The sequence below is a fragment of the Branchiostoma belcheri genome, unplaced genomic scaffold, assembly GCF_001625305.1.
Source record: "Branchiostoma belcheri isolate BF01 breed outbred unplaced genomic scaffold, Haploidv18h27 scaffold22, whole genome shotgun sequence".
NCBI classification, from domain to species: domain Eukaryota; kingdom Metazoa; phylum Chordata; class Leptocardii; order Amphioxiformes; family Branchiostomatidae; genus Branchiostoma; species Branchiostoma belcheri.
The window spans coordinates 2,260,102-2,278,353 of NW_017803713.1; the positions used below are offsets into that span (position 1 = coordinate 2,260,102).

An 18,252-nucleotide genomic window follows, 5' to 3' on the forward strand; every position below is an offset into this window, starting at 1 on the left:
TACGTCAATCTATTGACAATATCCTTCGTTCGCGGTAGATTTTAATGTCGCTCTGGGGCAGACGGCGTTCCAGACTAGCACCCTTAACGGGACGCACGGACCCGGGGTTGCCAGCCTTGCTGTAGACGGGATCACCAATACCTACATGAACTACGGCACTGCCACCTGTACACACACACAGGAGGAGACTGGTCCTAGCTGGTGGGTGGATCTCGGCCGATCGTATATGATTGACAGGTACAGTTGCATGCAAAATTATTCAACCCCTCTTGTATTTTGGGGAATTTTGTCAAAATAAGGAAAATTACAACTGTAGAACATGCCTAACTCATGTAAGTGATTAACATATAGTTAATTACAATTTAATATCAGAGAAAAGTCAATATTATTTCATAGTTCATCTGAAATGGCAACTTTAATACAAAAAGCAAGTGGCAAAATTATTCAACCCCTATACAACTCATCAGCTAGGGTGATTATGGAGAATCACAACTAACATGCCACGTCCAAAAACACTAGTAATGCAATGAGGTAAGATGTGCATGTCCATAGTATTAGTATTATCGTGTAATTTTCCACCAAATGTGTAGTATCACACGCTTTGTGTCATTACTGCTCACATGCCTTTTGCTGGCAAAGTGGTGAAGGCAAGAGAGTTGTCCCAGAGGTTTAAATAGGAGATAGTAGCATTACACAATTAAGGTAATAGATATAAGAGGATATCCAAGCTCTAAATGTTCCCAGAGACACCATTTGGAGCATTATTCGCAAGTTCAAGGCATCTGGTACTGTGGCCACACAGGGAGGTCATGGACGAAAGAAGAATATTTCATCAGCTACAGCAAGATTCCTGAGAAAACAGGTGGACAAAACCTCCAGGCTTACTGCAAAGGACCTGAGACACAACTTGGCTGGAGGAAGAAGTGATGTTTCAGGCGGTACAGCATGCTGCACACTTCATGCTGAAGGGTTCAATACCAGAGCCCCAAGACGCACACCGCTGCTGAAGCCAAGCCACAAGAAAAGTTGCTTCCAGTATGCTGAACCCAGCCTGTCAAACCCACAGAACTTTTGGGACACTGTCCGGGCTGATGAAGCAAAACTTGAGTTCCTTGGTCCTGTGGATCAGAGGTTTGTTTTGCACAGGAGGATCCAGGCATACGCAGAGAAGAACACCCTGCCTACCGTGAAGCATGGCGGTGGGTCTGTGATGTTGTGGGGGTGTTTTGCTTCTAATGGTACTGGGGAAACTCCACCATGTTGATGGCATCATGGATTCAACAGAATATCAGGATATTCTGGCCGAGAAAGTCACCAAGTCCTTGAAGAAGTTGAAGCTGGGGCGTTATTGGACATTACAGCAAGTCAACGACCGCAAGCATACATCGAAATCCATGAAGGCTTGGTTGGAGAAGAAAGGCTAGAAGGTCCTGGAGTGGCCATCACAGTCTCCTGACTTAAACCCAATTGAGAATCTGTGGTGAGACCTGACGAAAGCTGTTGCAGCAGGAAGACCTAAGAACATTGTTGAGATGGAGATATTCGCCAACAAGGAATTGGCCGAAATCCCCAAATAGCACTGCCAGAATATCATGACAATCTATCGTTCCCGTCTGCAACAGGCCATTGCAGTTACAGGGGTGCTGCACGAATTTCTAGAGGAATCCTCGTAGGGGGTTGAATAATTTTGCCACCTGCTTTTTGTGTTAAAGTTGCCATTTCAGATGAACTATGGAATAATATTGACTTTTTCTCTGATATTAAATTGTAATAAACTATATGTTAATCACTTACATGAGTTAGGGATGTTCTACAGTTGTAATTTTCCTTATTTTGGCAAAATTCTCCAAAATACAAGAGGGGTTGAATAATTTTGCATGCGACTGTACATCAATGCAATTCAATGTGACTTGATCCACTATCAAGGCATTATTTATCTGATTTCTCTCATTACATGAATGTTTGTCATAATAAAATACTTACCATTACAAACAAACATTTATACTGGACTATGTCCTTTTCAATAGCGAGACACACATATTCATCTCTCAGAGATGTTAGCAACATCAATATACTGTACTTGTTTCTTTCACACCCTCCAGTCATAATCCCATAATTTAGATGACCTTGAGAGTTACTACACTAAGTGTAATAAGAAATCAGACTTCCTCAGTGCTATAAGGGATGGGGAAAAAGCCTATTGGCCATCAGATGTTTCTGCACCTTTCTGGAAGAGATCGTTGCCCAGAGCCTTCTCCTCTTCAGCCTTCTCTGGGTCAACATATGCCTTTGCTTCATGTTCCTTCAGCAGTTTTTCAGCCTAAAATACAGAAATGTACAGACTTTTAGCATATGATGATCCATCTCCTGTTCTTCCTCTTTAATCTGGCTCTAGGAGAGGAAGACTTCCTAAAACATAACTATGAACAAACTGTTAGGAGATGAAGGATTACCATTTATACAAGTTCTTATGAAATGTGTATAAAGGAACACTCATTGAAACAAAGATTACATGTAAGTAAATTGAATGAATACATGGTTTACATTGTTTGTTTTGTTCCGTTTATATCACTACAACATGTAAAGCTTACATGTATGCTAAGATAGAAAAGAAATCAAGAAAAATGAAAAATCTCCATACATGTAATTACAAATTTAGACAGGTGACCAGTATCAGGCTCTGCCTCACCTCCTGACATTTCTTCAGGGCCTCTGGTGTGCGATGCTCTGTTAGGGACTTGTTGTAGTAGGTGATTGCATCTTTGTACTTATCCTGCTTGAAGTGAGCTTGGCCGATACGGAAGAATGCCCTGATGTAGTTGAGAAACCAGCATTGATATTGACAAGAAACGCACACTGATGACATCCAACACACAAAATCATGGCATCCAACACTCAAAGTTATGACATCCCAACACACAAAATCCTACAGACAAAATGTTAGAATACATAGCAGCTTTATTACTGTCGTATCCAAAGTACACCATACAAGGAAAAAACACCCACTTTGCTATCAGCTTGAAGTCTGACCGGACTTCTCGGCCCCTCTCAATGGCTTTCTCACTCTCCTTGATACAGTCTTCTATCCGGTCCATCTCATAGTAAACCGCTGCAAATAACAACTAAGCTTGATTTCTACAACTGCTGCAAATAACAACTAAGCATGATTTCTACAAACACTCTACCGTTCAATTTTACTACATTTTGCTGCTTTTTAGTTTGTAGAAATCAACAGTTTTCTTCAATAACAACCTAGCAGTCACTTGTATATATTCCTGAGGTGTATAAAGAAAACAACTGACCAGCTTTGTTGGTGAGGAAGGTGATGTCATCTGCATCCAGTTCTATAGCCTTGTCATAGTGCTGAAGGGCCGTCTCAAAGTCCTTCTTCTTATAGGCCTCGTTACCCTTACTTTTCTCCTCCTTTGCCTAACCAGAAAGCACAGGTAACATGTCAAATGGTACAAGGCGTGTGAAGCTACTTTGACATTGGAACTCCACGTTTTTTTACATTTCCCTAAATCTGACCAGAATAAGGTATTGCAAAATCAATGTTATTGTTGAATGATTCAATTTTGTTGCCTTTGCTTTCAAATTCTGCCCACAAATCTAACATCTGAGCAAATGATACAGAGGACAAAGTAGTTGACAACTGTCATAATCTATGTTAGTATACTATTCATATTCAATAATTTGTTTTCAAGCCTAGTTTGTGTGGATGAATTTGTGTGGATGCCCCACCTCCTTCTGTGCATCTGTCAACTCTTCCTCCTCCTCCTCCATGGGTTCAGGCTCCTGCTGGGCAGGAGAAGACGGTCTCTGGTCCATATCTTCCTCCCTCGCCTGCTGAAGGTCCACTCCCAGAAGGACACTTAAGGTGGTCATGATGCGAGGGTCCTGAAGGTGACTGGTAAAAGGCAAGACAATCTTGATCCACTGTTTTGATCACACACAGCCAAAAGTGCTACTGAAAACATAACCTTCTTGGTGAAAGTAAAAATCCTTAATAGTCATGCTTGAATAAATGGGACACTAACTTCCCGAGAGCCTGTGGGTTCTGCTGCAGTTGCTTGAGTTTCTCCATGTAGTCTGGCTGTGCCAGGAAGCCCTTGGTCCTGGGGTCCCTCTGGATGCGCTCCATTACTCCTGGGACAGCAAAGGGGTTCCCACCTAGTGGCTGGCTGCCTGCAGGGCCTGTAGGACACAGCGGTTTCTCTTCAAACGACAGTGGCTTTTTTGTATCATCTATACATTGTAATGTATTGTACCAGGTATAACATAATATTCAAATTATAGTTCTTGACAAGTATTATTTGGGACTTCTTGTTCCATGTTTTTTCCTCCTAGATAAAAAGTAGAGAATGAGTAGAAAACAATACAAAACTATTAAATGTTTTGCATGAGTTTCCAACTTCCTTAAATTGATTTGATACAAGGAACCATTGTGTTGGGTGGTAGTATATAGACTAGGGTGCATACAAATTCATCATGCTTTCATTATAGTCCAGAGCTTGCTTTTCTTTTTCATCCTACTCCTATACCTTTTCCTACTCTGTTCCCTAGTAATGAAAAGAACCAACAACAACCTGTTAAGTGAGATTGTGCATCCCTGACTCCATCCTTCAATTGTTGGTTTTCTGGGTCCAGTTTAAGACCTTCCTCATATGCCATCTTGGCTTCCTCATATCGGCCCAGAAATGACAAGGCTGCACCCTTCCGAGAGTACCCCTGCAAGGTACAGTATAAGAGACATGAAGTACACGTGTGGGAAACATGTTCCTAATATAACACTAAACAATGGGTAGCAAATACACTAGTAATTCTTCTCATAATCATATAACAATATTAACATGCTTCATGTGAGGGCTGAATGCAAATGGCACATAACCCTTTCCAAATTCTGCAGACATACACTTGATTTTGTAATCACATCATGGAGCGAGTCACTAGGACACTGATTCACCAGCAAGGACTTACAATGCTATTTGATTCCCAGTTTCTCCTTACCTTTACCCAGTCAGGCTTCAGCTCGACTGTTTTGTTAGCGTCCACCAAGGCCAGCTCATAGTTAGAGGCCTTTGCCAGTGCGGCAGAGCGGTTACTATACAGGACATGGTTGGTGGGGTCTATCTTGATAGCCTCCCCATACAGTCTTATCGCCTCCTGTGTGTTCCCTGAAGTCAGAGCACGATTTCCTTGGTCCTTTAGCTCTGCTACCTGAGGAGAAAGGCAAACAACTATCACAATGTGATTGTGAAGAAAGGAGCAGACCTCATTGTGCCCTTTCATCAATTTATAAATACAATAAAACAACCCAATGAACTCATTCAGTAAACTGATAATGGCCTTCATGGAGCAGAGGACCCTCCAATTATAGGTTCTGGCAATGCTCCATGCCAACAGTATGTGTTTGTTCAAGATAACCATGTCCTGTACTAGAAAGTTCTAGTGTAGTAAATAATCATTTATTCCAGAGACACAACCTGAGCCAGGATAAACTGTCAATGAATTTCAATGTCAACAGTTATCACTCCTAGGAGCGTGCTTGTCCGCAAAATCATCATACAGTATTATCATTATGCAGATTTTCATGTTCTAGAAATTACTAACGTTATAAGTTGATGGGCCAGATTATCTTATTGCTGGTATACAACCCCGAATGCAGATGCATGTTGATGATTTTGAAAATTATAACTCTGCCTGATGACCTCAGAGAGAGCAACATGTTGTATACTAGTACTTGATCACAGTCTTCATACGAAAAGCATGTATCGTATCGTCGTCAGAAGTCTTGGATCATTCGCGACTGGAGTGTTTGCTTGAAGAGTAAACCATTCATGTCATTCGGTAGTATCACTACACACTAACATCACTAACGGCGAAAGTGAAACCAGGATTTAACATTGAACTTGCGAAAATTAAACAATCAAATCATCATTTCGTCTACCCACAATATCAAGCAGATCTCGTGTGGTTGATGATCTAATTAACTCTCAAAACATAGTTAAGAGTTTTTGCGTTAAGCTGAGGCTAGTAGCTTGACATGTGTCTATCTACAAAGCGATCGCCTGGCTCGTGGCTAGCATGGCGGCCCCCCTCCCCACTTCCCTGTCCAGAAGAACTAAAACGGAGTGAAATCTGAAGCACAAAACCGGCTCGGTTGAACTCTAACCGGCTCCCGGTCAGATCAACTGGGAAACAGATTGTATATCTATGATTTGTAGATAAAACTAATACCATACCCACCTTCTTTTGCAAATCTTCCGCCATAGTCGAAGGTTTAGTGTGGACTCAGTATGGACATGAGAATCTCGAAGTTTCCACGGAAATTAGCATATTATAATGTCTTTGTGATCTGAGAGTTACTATTGGCTAGCGCGTAATGACGCACGTGACCGCTTTCCTCTGGCCTGCCTCGTGGCCCAGAAACAATGTCAGTGTGTGACATGGACAACGTTACAAGGTGTGGTCCCAACATTTCGGTTTTTCTGCCCATAGCAGAGTCTAAACAGGCTTTACCAAACTCACTTGATCCTAATACGTAATAGGAAGCGAGAATAAAGCAGTGAACGGATCCTATTGAAGTCCTAGAGTTTATTGACATCAAGGACCATGAAAAGGAAGGTACTAAAAACTTATTTGACATGACAGAAAAAAATAATGCCGCGCCCTACAAGTCTGCGAAGGAGGCCAATGAAAACCCCCGTTACATGTAACGTAATAGGTATTCTAGGCGTTTCGGCATTGCGGGATCCCGAAAAGTGGAAAATCCCGCGGGTCGTTTTCCACTTTTCTCAGGACCTGTCAGTGGGGAATTTCATGATCCGTCACCAGTACATAGCTATGACTCACGTTGCCCTTTACAAAATATCACCCACACGCTCGCCACTATCTCCAAGCAGATGTATGACTCCAGCTTGAGTCATTTTACCTCACTTTGTAACGTTACGTCGGTAGTTAAAAAAGACGACGAAGTTACAGAACGTTGGAAAACATAACATAAATGACAAACTGAAGCCATACATCTGCTTGACATTAGTATACCCAATGACTTCTACTAGTATCAGAAGAGGAGAAAGTACAACTACAGTGCACGAGTGCCTCGATGTACGGGTCCGGCAAATATCTAAGCCTACCGAAGCAGAAACCCCCTGTGACATCATCCTTGTATGGCCTTGTACATGCATGTAACGTTGTGTTATTCCCCTCCATTTGGGTCGTATCATCATTCCCAAAGGATGGGCCTTTCGACAAGTTTTGGAACAGGCGTTGGACTTATGCCTACTCTAGGTGTGTGGAAAATTACCAATCCTGGCATTAATCGTGGATATGTGTTGGTGAGGGATTTGCTTTCTAGAGCAGAGAAATTCCTTTTATGTTCATCGATGTTTCCCAGAGGAGCACTTTCCTGGCTCCTCACGTAGGTTGTGAATCTGTGAAGTTTGATAAAAATTACTATCTTCAGTTTGAATGAACTTTTTCATGCACTATTGAACCATCTCAAAGTCGTCTGTCCTTGTATGCAATGCTATTTGTGTAGTTTTCACTGAACTTTCACTCTAACCACGGAGATATAAAAATACCTCCAAGCTCTAACTGAAAGAGATATGGACAATACACAGATAGGAATGAATAGACATTTGTACTTCGCTTTATTCATTTTCAAAAATGTAACAAATGGCAAAATAAGAAGTTAAATTCAAGAATTTCTTGTCCAAAAACAGACTGTTGTACAGCTAATAATTCCTTGTCAATATATGCATTAAATACACCAATAAGACTTATTAGAGATTCAGTTTGATCCATTGTGACTTCTGAAGCCAATACAGAACCCAGTACATTTTTTGCTGTGTTTTTCTGGCCAAGTCATTAATGCAAGAATGCTATTTACATGTACACATATATACTCAAATTTGTACAAATAAAAGTAACCAAATTGTCTTAAAAAAAACAGGGACATTACAAAAACTCTGATCACACCATAATGTAGTTACTCCCTTGTTTTTCACAACAGACTGAAACTCGTCATCAGTGAGCGTGAAATGCACATGTTAGTACACAACAGCATATTTTTCAAGCTTCTCTTCTCCAAGGAGGTTTTGACCTCCTTATCTCTCTATTATCTCAAAGTGCACACCTATGAACAGCTAGGTCAACTAGACATACATTTAATACATTGTTTTTTTTCTTATCATTTTTCTATAGGCAGTAGTACCGCAGTACACTTCAAGTATGTGATAACTCCACCTCAGCAGATGCAGCCATCTGCAACCTAAATCTTCCGAATGTAGCAAAAAGCGTCATATTTACATCAAACTGACTTGGTCTCATGAAGTACATTATGCTATTTCAAATTTCACAATGAAGAACTGACTAGCTTCCCTTAGTCAAATCTTATTTTGACTGCTTTATATTTACAAAGCTATTTATCCATGGTTATAGATCCTGATCACTAGAGGCTATTTAGTTGAACTGTGCCAAAGAAAGCTTTCCTGTATTGACAATGGGTTATTTTTCACAAACACATCTGTGCACAGAAATCATTTTGCACTGTACAAAATTGTCAGTACAAGACCAAAAAATCCTGTTAACACATCTAAATCAGTTGCTGTTCCTCACTTCATGTGGTAAAATTAATGGCCTAGGAAAATCAATGTTGTGTTTTCGATTTCAGGCCTGTAAAAAATAGGGTTGGTAGGTAGGGATTCTCTATGTAAACACAACATTTTTCCTAGGCCCTAGGTCAAACAAGTTCACATGTCCAAGTGGACTGGCTGTCCTCCGATCCTGATGTCATCATACAACATGGAGGCAATGTCGTCATCTCCTGCAGCAAGGTCCTGTGGTGTGTCCTCTTCCGTGTTTGATAGGTTGGGGTTGGCGCCAGCCTATGACATAATGGACAAAATATGGTATAAGATCAGGTGTCCAAATATGGTATAAAAACAGGTGCAACTAGTTATGGAACGAACAGTCAAGAGATAAAAACTGGGGGAAGTTTAGCAGGACATGCAGTGTTTGACAGACATATCATTGAAACCGTACAAAGGTTCATTTTTGGTAAACATTTGTTAACATTTGTCCCACACACCTGTATGAGGAGGGAGGTGATCTCCTGGTGCCCTCCGTCCCACTGCCAGGTGCAGCGGAGTGCAGCTGTTGTACATCTGAGCATCCACCTGTGCCCTGCAGCCGAACAGTAGCACCTTCGCCATCTGGATGTCATTCCTCTCTACCGCATGGTGCAGCGCGGTGCGGCCGCTCTTACCATCCTGTTAAAACAAAGGCAAATCTTAGTCTTCATCTTGATTGCATAAACAATAAAAACATTGTGCACAATTTGTATACTTCAAAAACAGAAGCTGAAATTTGTTTCAACATTTTGGGGAAGGGACATCAAAACGATTTTCAATCTCCCCTCATAGAAACTTAAAAAATCAGCTCTTGAATGGCAAAGTCCAGCAGAATGTAAGGGACTTTTGTATTGCCCAAACTGATATTTTAGGAAAGCACCCAGTGTGTGAGTGACAGAGGGGGAACTGGAGTGATGGATGGATAAACAACACTGTTAAAACATGTGGCCAGGACCAATGGACAGGGGAATACAAAAAGAGGAAGTCAGTTTAACCCCCTACCGATAAAGTGGGGATGTCCCAGGGAAATGACACCCAATCTTTAAAGCATGCCATATCTCCTATCTTCTGTGGGGATTCCCACAGTCTTGAAAGCTCAGCAGTTGTTGAGCAAACAAGGCAAAAGCAAGTCCAAACTGGCCTGGGCAAGTTCCACTTTCACAATAGGGGGCCCGGGGGAAGTCCCAGGGACTTCTTCAGTCCAGGGCAACCAGAAAAACATGTATAAACATCATTAAACTGTTTATATCAAATTGATGGAGTTAATCTTGATTACAAAGTCACTATTGTTGATATAAAACCCTTTAACTTCTGGGCAAAAAAGGCATGACTCATCAAAGTGCAAACAAGGGAGGGAAAAGGGTAACATTACTTACTTGTGAATTCACATCTGCACCAATCTGAGCGAGGTACTGGACAATGTCATAGTGTCCCTCAGAGGCAGCCAGGTGAAGACAAGTGAAACCTACAAAACATAGAGAAAGAAGTTTAAATTGAGAAGTCAGTCACTCTTTATTCCTTCATGAGTCAGCATTCCTTAGTCTACTAGTCAGCAAGATCAGGTGAGGAGGGGGGAATCCCGAGGTGAAGACCCTCATTACAAGGTGCATTGCACTACCTAATACAGTTTTCTTGAAGAGGAAGTACACATTCTCACATCTACCTTCAGGGCATACAACTAGCTTCAACATACCAACATTACTTCTTCACAAATGACTGCACAGGCAACTTAGAACAAGTACAGTTGTGAGATGAAACTACATAAGCATCAAAAGATAGGCTTTATTCTTTCAATTCTATACAGCAGTGTGTCCTTTTCTCAAAATTTCTGCACTCATTCCATGTGACTTAAAAAACTCACCTTCATAGTCCCTCTGCTCCAGGTCCTGCGGTATCCTCTGCAGCCGTGAGAGGTGCCTGTGTTTTCACCTCTGTGGAGCTGACTGGTGTGGTGAGTGCCTGTACCAGACTGCCATTGCCCCTGAGGCTGGCCAGGTGCAGGGGTGTGCGCCCATTCCTGTCAGGGGATGTCTAGCGAGGCTCCGTGCACCAGCAGTTGTCTGGCCACCTTAGACTGGTCTGTCACTGTAGCCAGGGCCAGTGGGGTCTGCTGGGAACAAGGCAAAGGTCAACTATGCTGCTGAAGAAAGTTGCAAAATTTTACCTAAAATCAATTCTACCAACTCTAGGTGAGTATGCCATGGCAGAAGAAACAGATTTCAATTTCTGGGCCCCCTTGCAGCATCTTTTCAAACTGCAGAAGCATGAAAATTATATGGAGAAAACTTAAATTAGTGAATCACCAAACTTACTGCAAGGATAGCAATAGACAAACTGGAGACTGGAGGGGAAAGCAAACCAGTACAAACTAAATGGTGGCATTGTTTGTCCACCAGGTCACGTGACTCAGAACAGGTTGCCTCACCTGCTGCAAGTGGTTTCTGATGTCCAGGTGGTCTGGGGAGGGCGCCAGTTCCAACATTCGGTCCACTACATCTGGTCTGCTGTGAATGACACCCATGTGAAGCGTTCTGAAACAACATTTGGAGGAATAACATTAAACAGTTGCAAACAACAACTGATCACGCAGGCAGCACGTGATTCTTTTGAAGTGCGTAGGAAGAATTCTGGACTGTTGGGGTGAATAACCTGGGAAAGTCCCTGAGTAACGCTTTACCCCCTAGAGCGGACGGAAAGTGCGCACCAAGATATTGAAAATTGTCTTTTGCCTCAATGTTCTTAACGTTGTCTCAAAACACAATAGATTTTATTTGTTAAGGAGTAAACGTAATGACGTCAATCAATATTTTTTGCCTAGAGCAGTTCACTGAGTAAGAAAAAATTGTGACGTGTGTAAAATTCTCTACTTACGTGTCGCCGTCTTGGTCTTGGCAGAAGGCTTCTCTTGCCAAGTTCTCCCGTAGTTCCTCGCTGGGATCCTCGTCTGGTTCGATACAGTCATCTTCTGTCTCGTCCTGGCAGGATTTGCAGGTTTCTTCCTCCCTTTGTGTCGGCAACCTTTCCACCAGTTCCCCTGCTCTTCCCACCGGGGCGGGCTGTGAACTTTGGTCTTCCGACGAGTGGAGCGAGCACTGCTGAAAGTCCTGTGAGAGACAAGTATCACCGACAGAATCATAAGCTGAATCAAATCTGTCCGAATCCACGGTCGCGTTCCACAGCTTTCTGGCCTCTGGTCTGATTTCGTCCAGTGGGCCTGGTGCGCTGTCGGTCTCCACCTCCCAATCCAGCGTAGCCATGTTGGACTAAAATTTCAAACGAAAATGGCAGACGGACGGTCAACAACTGCTGCTGATTTTCTCGTACAAACGTCCCAAACTCGGCTCGAATGTTACACAATCGCCTTCAGAACGACTCTAGGTTGTCTAAAGAGGTGGTGAATACAAGATTAGATGAGACTATGACTCCTCTTGTGACAAAACTAACGCGCACAACTGCCACGCAGTGAATTTTATGTGACCAGACTGGGAAATTTTTGGTGGGGGATTCCCCTTTCGTGTGTCTGACCAATAAAAATGGGGGATTTACATCACATGATTTTTCTAACCAATGATGGGGTAGCTTTTCTGCATACATAATAGGGGGAATCCCCTTGTAGGTGGAGTCGTGACTCATTTCTGTCCCCACCTGCTGACGCATTTGTCTTGTGGAAAACAAATCAAGCGCGAAAACGATTACGTGGAAACGCAAGTCCTGACGGATGCAGGGTGAGACACCTGGAAAGTCCCGCGTACTGCATGCAAGTCATTACATGGCAGTCGCAATATTAGAATTCGGAGAAGGGACCTCCACTGTTACGACACAAGAAGTAGGTATCTTGTCTATGCAAGGAGGTTAAATACAAGAATAATCATCTTCGTAAAAACAAAAAATAACTATATTTTTCATTAACGTTACAATAAACTATTAGGTAATAGATAGAGCACGGTTTGAGGCTGACTATGAGGATTTAGAACTGTCCCGCCCACCAAGGGGATTTCATGTCTCCCGAGGCCAGAGGCCAAGGGTGACATGAAATCCCCGAGGTTGGGCGGGCAGTTCTGAATCCGAGTATTCAGCCTCAAACCGTGCTCTATCTAACTTAGAGCACTTCTAGGTCCCCGAAGTTGATCAACTCCATCCACTAGAACTTGATTTTGCTTTATAAATCCGAAAGTTTGTTTAGTGTCACTTTTTGTCTTGTTTCGAGGAGTTGTTTGGTTGTCCATCTGGGCTGATTAACGACCGCTAGGTCGTTAGGTCGTTAATCAGCCCAGATGGACAGCCAAACAACTCCAAGAAGAGTCAAACGATGTGTGGTGATGAGCCGGTCAGTCTCCTCTGATTCCCCAGGGCAGAAAGCTGGACACTGCCATTGGCCAGTTGTTGTTTCCATGGAAATAACAATGGGCGGGTCCAACATAGTGTAATTTATTCGGTTAGTTAGAGCACCTCTGTCCCTAGAGAGGGACCAATTCCAGCTTACTGGTTGGCTGAGAAGAGGGTGGCTGGTTAGTTAGTGCACCTCTACCCCAAGGGAGAGAGGTGCACTAACTCACAAGTATGCTACTATGTGGATATAATCACTAAAAATCCAGGATCCCTATTGGCTGAGGAGACCTAGCAGTGCTCTAACCTTGATTAATCCATGCATCATATGAGAAAGTGGAATATCCGTCTTCCGTTCCTTTTCATTTTGGTTTGCTGGGAAGGAATATAAAAACCTCAAAAAGGGGTCTCGTGAGTTTTAGTATTTCGTGCCTTGGGCGAGTGCTATCTACTAATGTTATGTGCGATAGGAGAGCATTGCGATCAGAAAACTTGGGCTATTAGAAAATACTAGTACAATATGTACTAGAAAAAGCGCCCCCTTCACTTCCCCCCCAAAAACGACTACACGCGTTATGACCAGGCGCGCAGCTGCTTATCAAGTTCTTCAGTTTCACGAGCTTTCACCACGTTTGAATCGCACAAACTAGACCAACTGAGTACATCAATTATCGTTCAATTGCATAACAGCCTAGCCTTTTATAATAGCCCCTGGCCTTACTAGTTGGGCAGTCCTGGCTGTATATTTGTTTAACCGTAGTACAATAAATGAAATCAAATCAAACCGCTCGGGTTCTCATAATAAAGGTTCAGGTTCCGCTTGACCTGCACGTAGAAAAGACAGAATTACCCCGTATCCCTTTATGGTGCTGATATCGAATATGATAAACCTTCCACATGACTGCTAATTAGTTTGTGAGTTGTGTCAATGTGATGATAATAGAGTTTGCATGCACAAATCTGTTATGATAAATGTAATGTCGTGTGTCAACAATAACCACATAACAGGTAAGATACTTCGAGACGGAAAAAAGTGTTTCTAACCTCTCGGGTACCGGTCATGGTCCGAAGATGTGCACTCTTGATCATGTCAAGAATTAAGATGAAAGATGCTGCTTCAGATCGCCGACTTCTGTACAATAAGATGCAAACTTGAACAAGACAATCATTTCATCTACGTCGTAAAATGTTTCAAGGTTCGATACGCTTACTAAAGGTCCAAGGTACGGAATGTATTGTCAATTACAAGCTACGCCTATATACACGCACCCTATGCAGCAGTGGAGGCCGTGGAGCTGTGGCACTGCGTGTTTATACAAGTTATACTAGTACAAAATGTAGTAAGAGGATTCCCCATCATCGGTGGAAGCTGCCAGACAGGGGGGAAAGAGTCATAATGTGCCGCATTGCGGCAATGCGCTTAATCTACAGAAAACTGTACCATGATCAAATAAAGGGAAACTTTTAGTTTATATGAAATGATATGATATGATATGATATGTTTTTTATTGTTTATATGGTCGATGTGCAATAAAAAAAAAACAATGCGAGGGGAATGCTCGGAAAATATTTTTGCGCGTTACGCCCTATAACAACCACAATCTATCGCAATTTGTTTCACACTTCATGTTTGTAGAGGTCATCATAGAAAGGGTTTTTATCTGAGTGACTGCGCTCAAATAAGTGGTAGAGTGCAGTCGATTAACCATCGTCATTGGCCAAGGTAACGGTAGCTGAAGACTGGGATACCGGCTATTATACCTAGTCGTAGTTCGACGACTTTTGAAAACCAGACTTGTACTTTTTATTTCATACTTTATACTTTTACTTGTACTTTGTACTTTTGTACGTTGAATTTGGAAGGACATTAGTAGAAGAGAAATTTCAAATTTTATCACGGACGCTAGAGAGTTTTGGGCAATCTGTACTGATTTGACGAAAAACAATTTACCGTATAACAAATACGTGTAAGTTGCTCGAGAGAAAAAATTATTGTGCAAAGTCACATCTATACATGTAGTGTAACCTTGATCAATCCATACGCAATAAATATATTCAAATTCTTCCAAATGAGATGATGGCAAAAGAGTGAAAAATACCCTTCATGGATAGAGCAAGAGGTAACGTTATTAGCAAAAATGCTCCGATGTAACTTTTCCGGGCCCGAAACTGTTCGGTAAACTTTCGGCGGACCGTTTCGGTAGGCGCGGTTGACACTTTTGAACCCTAGCCCCAGTTTCAGGTGAGCTGTTTGTATTTCACCTGTGCAACTGTACAAACAACAAACACAGCCGCGTTACCACCACAGGTCACAGGTCACCAGACATGCGTGCTGGTCGGTCGGTATGGAGACTTGGAGCCGCGCGACTCTTCATCTCACCTGCTTGAACCTGGCGTAAAATTCACCTGCCGCATAACACAGGCCATTTCATTTACCTGTCAAGTTATCTTGTGATACAGAGGGGCCTCCAAAAGGTGACATTTGAACTAAGACTTGAGAGAGCGAGCCTGTCTCGCGCTTCTACAGGTGTCAGGATGCCCGGCAACATGCTACTCGGCTCCATCCAGATCTCAGGTGAACACCTGTCCACGGTGGAGGTCCGAGACATCTGCGACTCCTTAAAGAATAACTCCACCCGCCTGCTCAGTCTTAGAGGGTGTAAGATCGACGACGAAGACTTCGGGCCGCTGGCCACGGCGATTGGGGAGAGCAAATCCATCGTGCAGCTGAACTTGAACCTGGGCGTAGTCTCGGATATCAGTCGAGCGAGACTTCTGGGAGAGGCGCTGACAAGGAATAGATCGCTAAATTCATTGTTGTAAGTCACGTTAGGTAATCATTTCTGGAACACACGTCTAATGCAGATGGTATTTGATGGGCTAAATGAGGTCTTAAGTGTTATTGTTATTGTATTAAATGTCGCATTAGAGTGACCAAGGACATTGTGTGTAGGAGTGACAAGCTCCGTATGCTCAGATCGCGTGCAGCGTGTCTTATTACATCGCGTTGTCGTTTTACTGGCGTCTGGGAGACATTAACCGTTACTTCTATCGTGCCCTGTCTTTTTCTAAGTGATGTTTGATACCTGACTCTTGCCTTCAGTGGCCCTTTGGTTTTGTGGAGCCATGGCAACTGCCTTGACTATCGAACAATGCCTTAAGGAAGTCATTTCATTATCTGCTAATCTGTAACGGAAGGATGATTAACGTTAGGGAAACTGCTGTTGTAAAACGTTTAAGGTTAGGTGAAAGACTAAGGACTGCTCCATCATTTAATCTGAATGCCACCCATACTTACCTACATTTGCAAAGTTGAAAATAAGGCCAATGTGTGTTTGTTGTATGTTTATGAAAAAGAGTAAAAAGTATGATGCATGGACCCAGCTTATCGCATCTAGTATCAATCGTCAACTTTTTAGCATATTAACAAGATCCTGCTTCCTCATGTAGCCTCCATGGCAGCCCCCTGGGTGATGATGGCCTGACTGTGCTGATCCCATCACTGTCCACCCACCCCTTCCTGACCTCATTGGACCTGGGGGACTGTCGGCTGGGGGATGGCTCCATCAAACTCATCAGCACATTGTTACCTCCTGATGGAGCCAGACAAGGTGAGAATGTCTGTTGGAAAAACTGTTTATCCAAGGAGCTATAAATCACATGTCCATATTTTTATGTTAATTGAACCTCGTGACCTTGAGTAGAACATCAAAAGGTTGCTTATTTTACACACACTTAATATGATGATAACATTTCCCTGTCCAGGAATCCATGACCTAACCCTGAGTGCCAACCCAGCCATTACTGCACGAGGTTGGGCCCAACTGTCAGTGGCGCTGTCTAGCAGCTCAACCATCAGAACTCTGTGTCTGGACTATAACTCCATTGGAGACTATGGAGCTGGGATGCTGGCCGTGGTTGTGGCAGGCAGCAGGACACTAGAGGTGCTCGACTTGGAGGGGACTGGGATGACTGAATTTGGGGGACAGGTAGAGATATACCTTTGATTATTTGGATGAGTTTGATGTTTATAATTATTTTGGCTTGTCAATTCTTATATCCTAGCGTCAAGTTGCTGAAAGAAACAGATTACTAGTAGTTGAACATTTTTCACAAAACTCAGTATTAAACCATTAGGGTTTATTGATACTAAAAATTCAATTACACTTTGTGACTGCCTTTTTTTCTCATTTAATCTTACAAGCAAGTTTGGGAAAGGGTTGTTCATCAAACAATGAAGGTGTTGATGACAATTCAAATCACAGAGAGATATTGTAATTAAGTAAAAAATCAATATTAAGACATTACACCACCTCCAGGTGTTCCTGGACCTGGTGCAGAACTACCCTGTGACCCTGAAGCAGCTGGTTCTGTGTGAGAACGGTGTGAGTGAGGAGACACAGCAGCAGGTCAACAGCTGCCTGTCTGTCAACACAGAGGACACAGCTCAAGAGGAGGCTGGTAAGGACTCCACCTCCCAAGTGTCATGTAACTTGGTCTTGGCATTTGTGATAGAAGCTCCATGTTATAAGGGAAATTTCCTGCTCATTTGCACAACTACACCATGGCCTGTGTTCCTACAGGAGGTTGGTAATGGACATACCGGTAGTTTTCAGTTTGCACCTTTGTTCTGTTTCAGCCCCAGCAGAACCTGGCCCATCCACCAGTGGAATCCCCCGCAGGTCACATGACAGGGACACGGCAGCAGCTGCTGTGGAGGCTTAAAGCGGATTCAAGCAATATAACTTTCAGCCAGCAATCTAATAGTGCCATGTGGCACCAGATTTGTACTACATGTAGTTTCCTACTATATACATGTATGATATATGTGGCATGATAGAAGACTAGAGGAAAAGTGCCATCCATTTTTTTTTACTGCCGAGTAGAAATGGATGGTTTGAAACGACCTCTACTCTAGACTGAAGGAAGACTATGAAGTGTCCATATTCCTTGTATGATAGAGTGATGTTATTGCTTTTTGAGTGTTAGTAGTACAATATAGCCCCTCAACTGGAGCTATAGAATGTTTCTGCATCAGTGGCATTGATGTACAATGTAGATAGTTGTTTTATACAATTTATTTTCATATAATTTAATTTTGATGGCAGAATAGTCATATAAGATGTAAAAAATCATAAGACAAGTCTTTAATCAGTTGTAAATGATTTTTGACAAGAAAAACATATTTAGTCAACCCTTGCCTGGGGTTAATGTATGCAGGATGCTATGTTGACTGTATACTGCTGACTTCATCTTTTACAAGATGTTTACTTCATTGATAAATTGATATGAT

The 18,252-nt window shown here is 42.5% G+C and overlaps 3 protein-coding genes across 4 annotated transcripts in view; 1 reads left to right on the forward strand and 2 right to left on the reverse strand.

The window, feature by feature from the left end:
- The window catches only part of LOC109470249 (stress-induced-phosphoprotein 1-like), an 11,320-nt gene extending 4,980 nt beyond the window's left edge, over positions 1 to 6,340 (reverse strand). For both annotated transcript variants that reach the window (XM_019769111.1, XM_019769112.1), the window contains exons 1-9: positions 6,247 to 6,340; positions 5,008 to 5,217; positions 4,587 to 4,728; positions 4,038 to 4,194; positions 3,742 to 3,907; positions 3,303 to 3,429; positions 3,007 to 3,109; positions 2,690 to 2,810; positions 2,224 to 2,320 (exon numbers count right to left, since the gene is read on the reverse strand). In XM_019769111.1, coding sequence (XP_019624670.1) covers positions 2,224 to 2,320; positions 2,690 to 2,810; positions 3,007 to 3,109; positions 3,303 to 3,429; positions 3,742 to 3,907; positions 4,038 to 4,194; positions 4,587 to 4,728; positions 5,008 to 5,217; positions 6,247 to 6,270 — 1,147 coding nt within the window. In that variant the 5' untranslated portion in view covers positions 6,271 to 6,340. The remainder of the gene's footprint in view (positions 1 to 2,223; positions 2,321 to 2,689; positions 2,811 to 3,006; positions 3,110 to 3,302; positions 3,430 to 3,741; positions 3,908 to 4,037; positions 4,195 to 4,586; positions 4,729 to 5,007; positions 5,218 to 6,246) is intronic.
- A 1,293-nt stretch (positions 6,341 to 7,633) lies between these two features.
- LOC109470260 (NF-kappa-B inhibitor alpha-like) lies at positions 7,634 to 12,139 on the reverse strand. Its single transcript, XM_019769129.1, is given in 8 exon segments — positions 7,634 to 8,888; positions 9,092 to 9,272; positions 10,010 to 10,098; positions 10,495 to 10,558; positions 10,560 to 10,658; positions 10,660 to 10,740; positions 11,059 to 11,164; positions 11,505 to 12,139. Coding segments are annotated over 8 exon segments (1,074 nt in total). The 5' UTR covers positions 11,891 to 12,139; the 3' UTR covers positions 7,634 to 8,820.
- Positions 12,140 to 15,268: 3,129 nt separating this feature from the next.
- Positions 15,269 to 18,217, forward strand: LOC109470265 (leucine-rich repeat-containing protein 73-like). The gene is made up of 5 exons (XM_019769142.1): positions 15,269 to 15,778; positions 16,410 to 16,570; positions 16,725 to 16,948; positions 17,279 to 17,420; positions 17,599 to 18,217. The coding sequence occupies exons 1-5, from the start codon at positions 15,495 to 15,497 to the stop codon at positions 17,682 to 17,684; spliced, it is 897 nt and encodes a 298-aa protein (XP_019624701.1). The 5' UTR covers positions 15,269 to 15,494; the 3' UTR covers positions 17,685 to 18,217.
- The last annotated feature ends 35 nt before the right edge of the window (positions 18,218 to 18,252 follow it).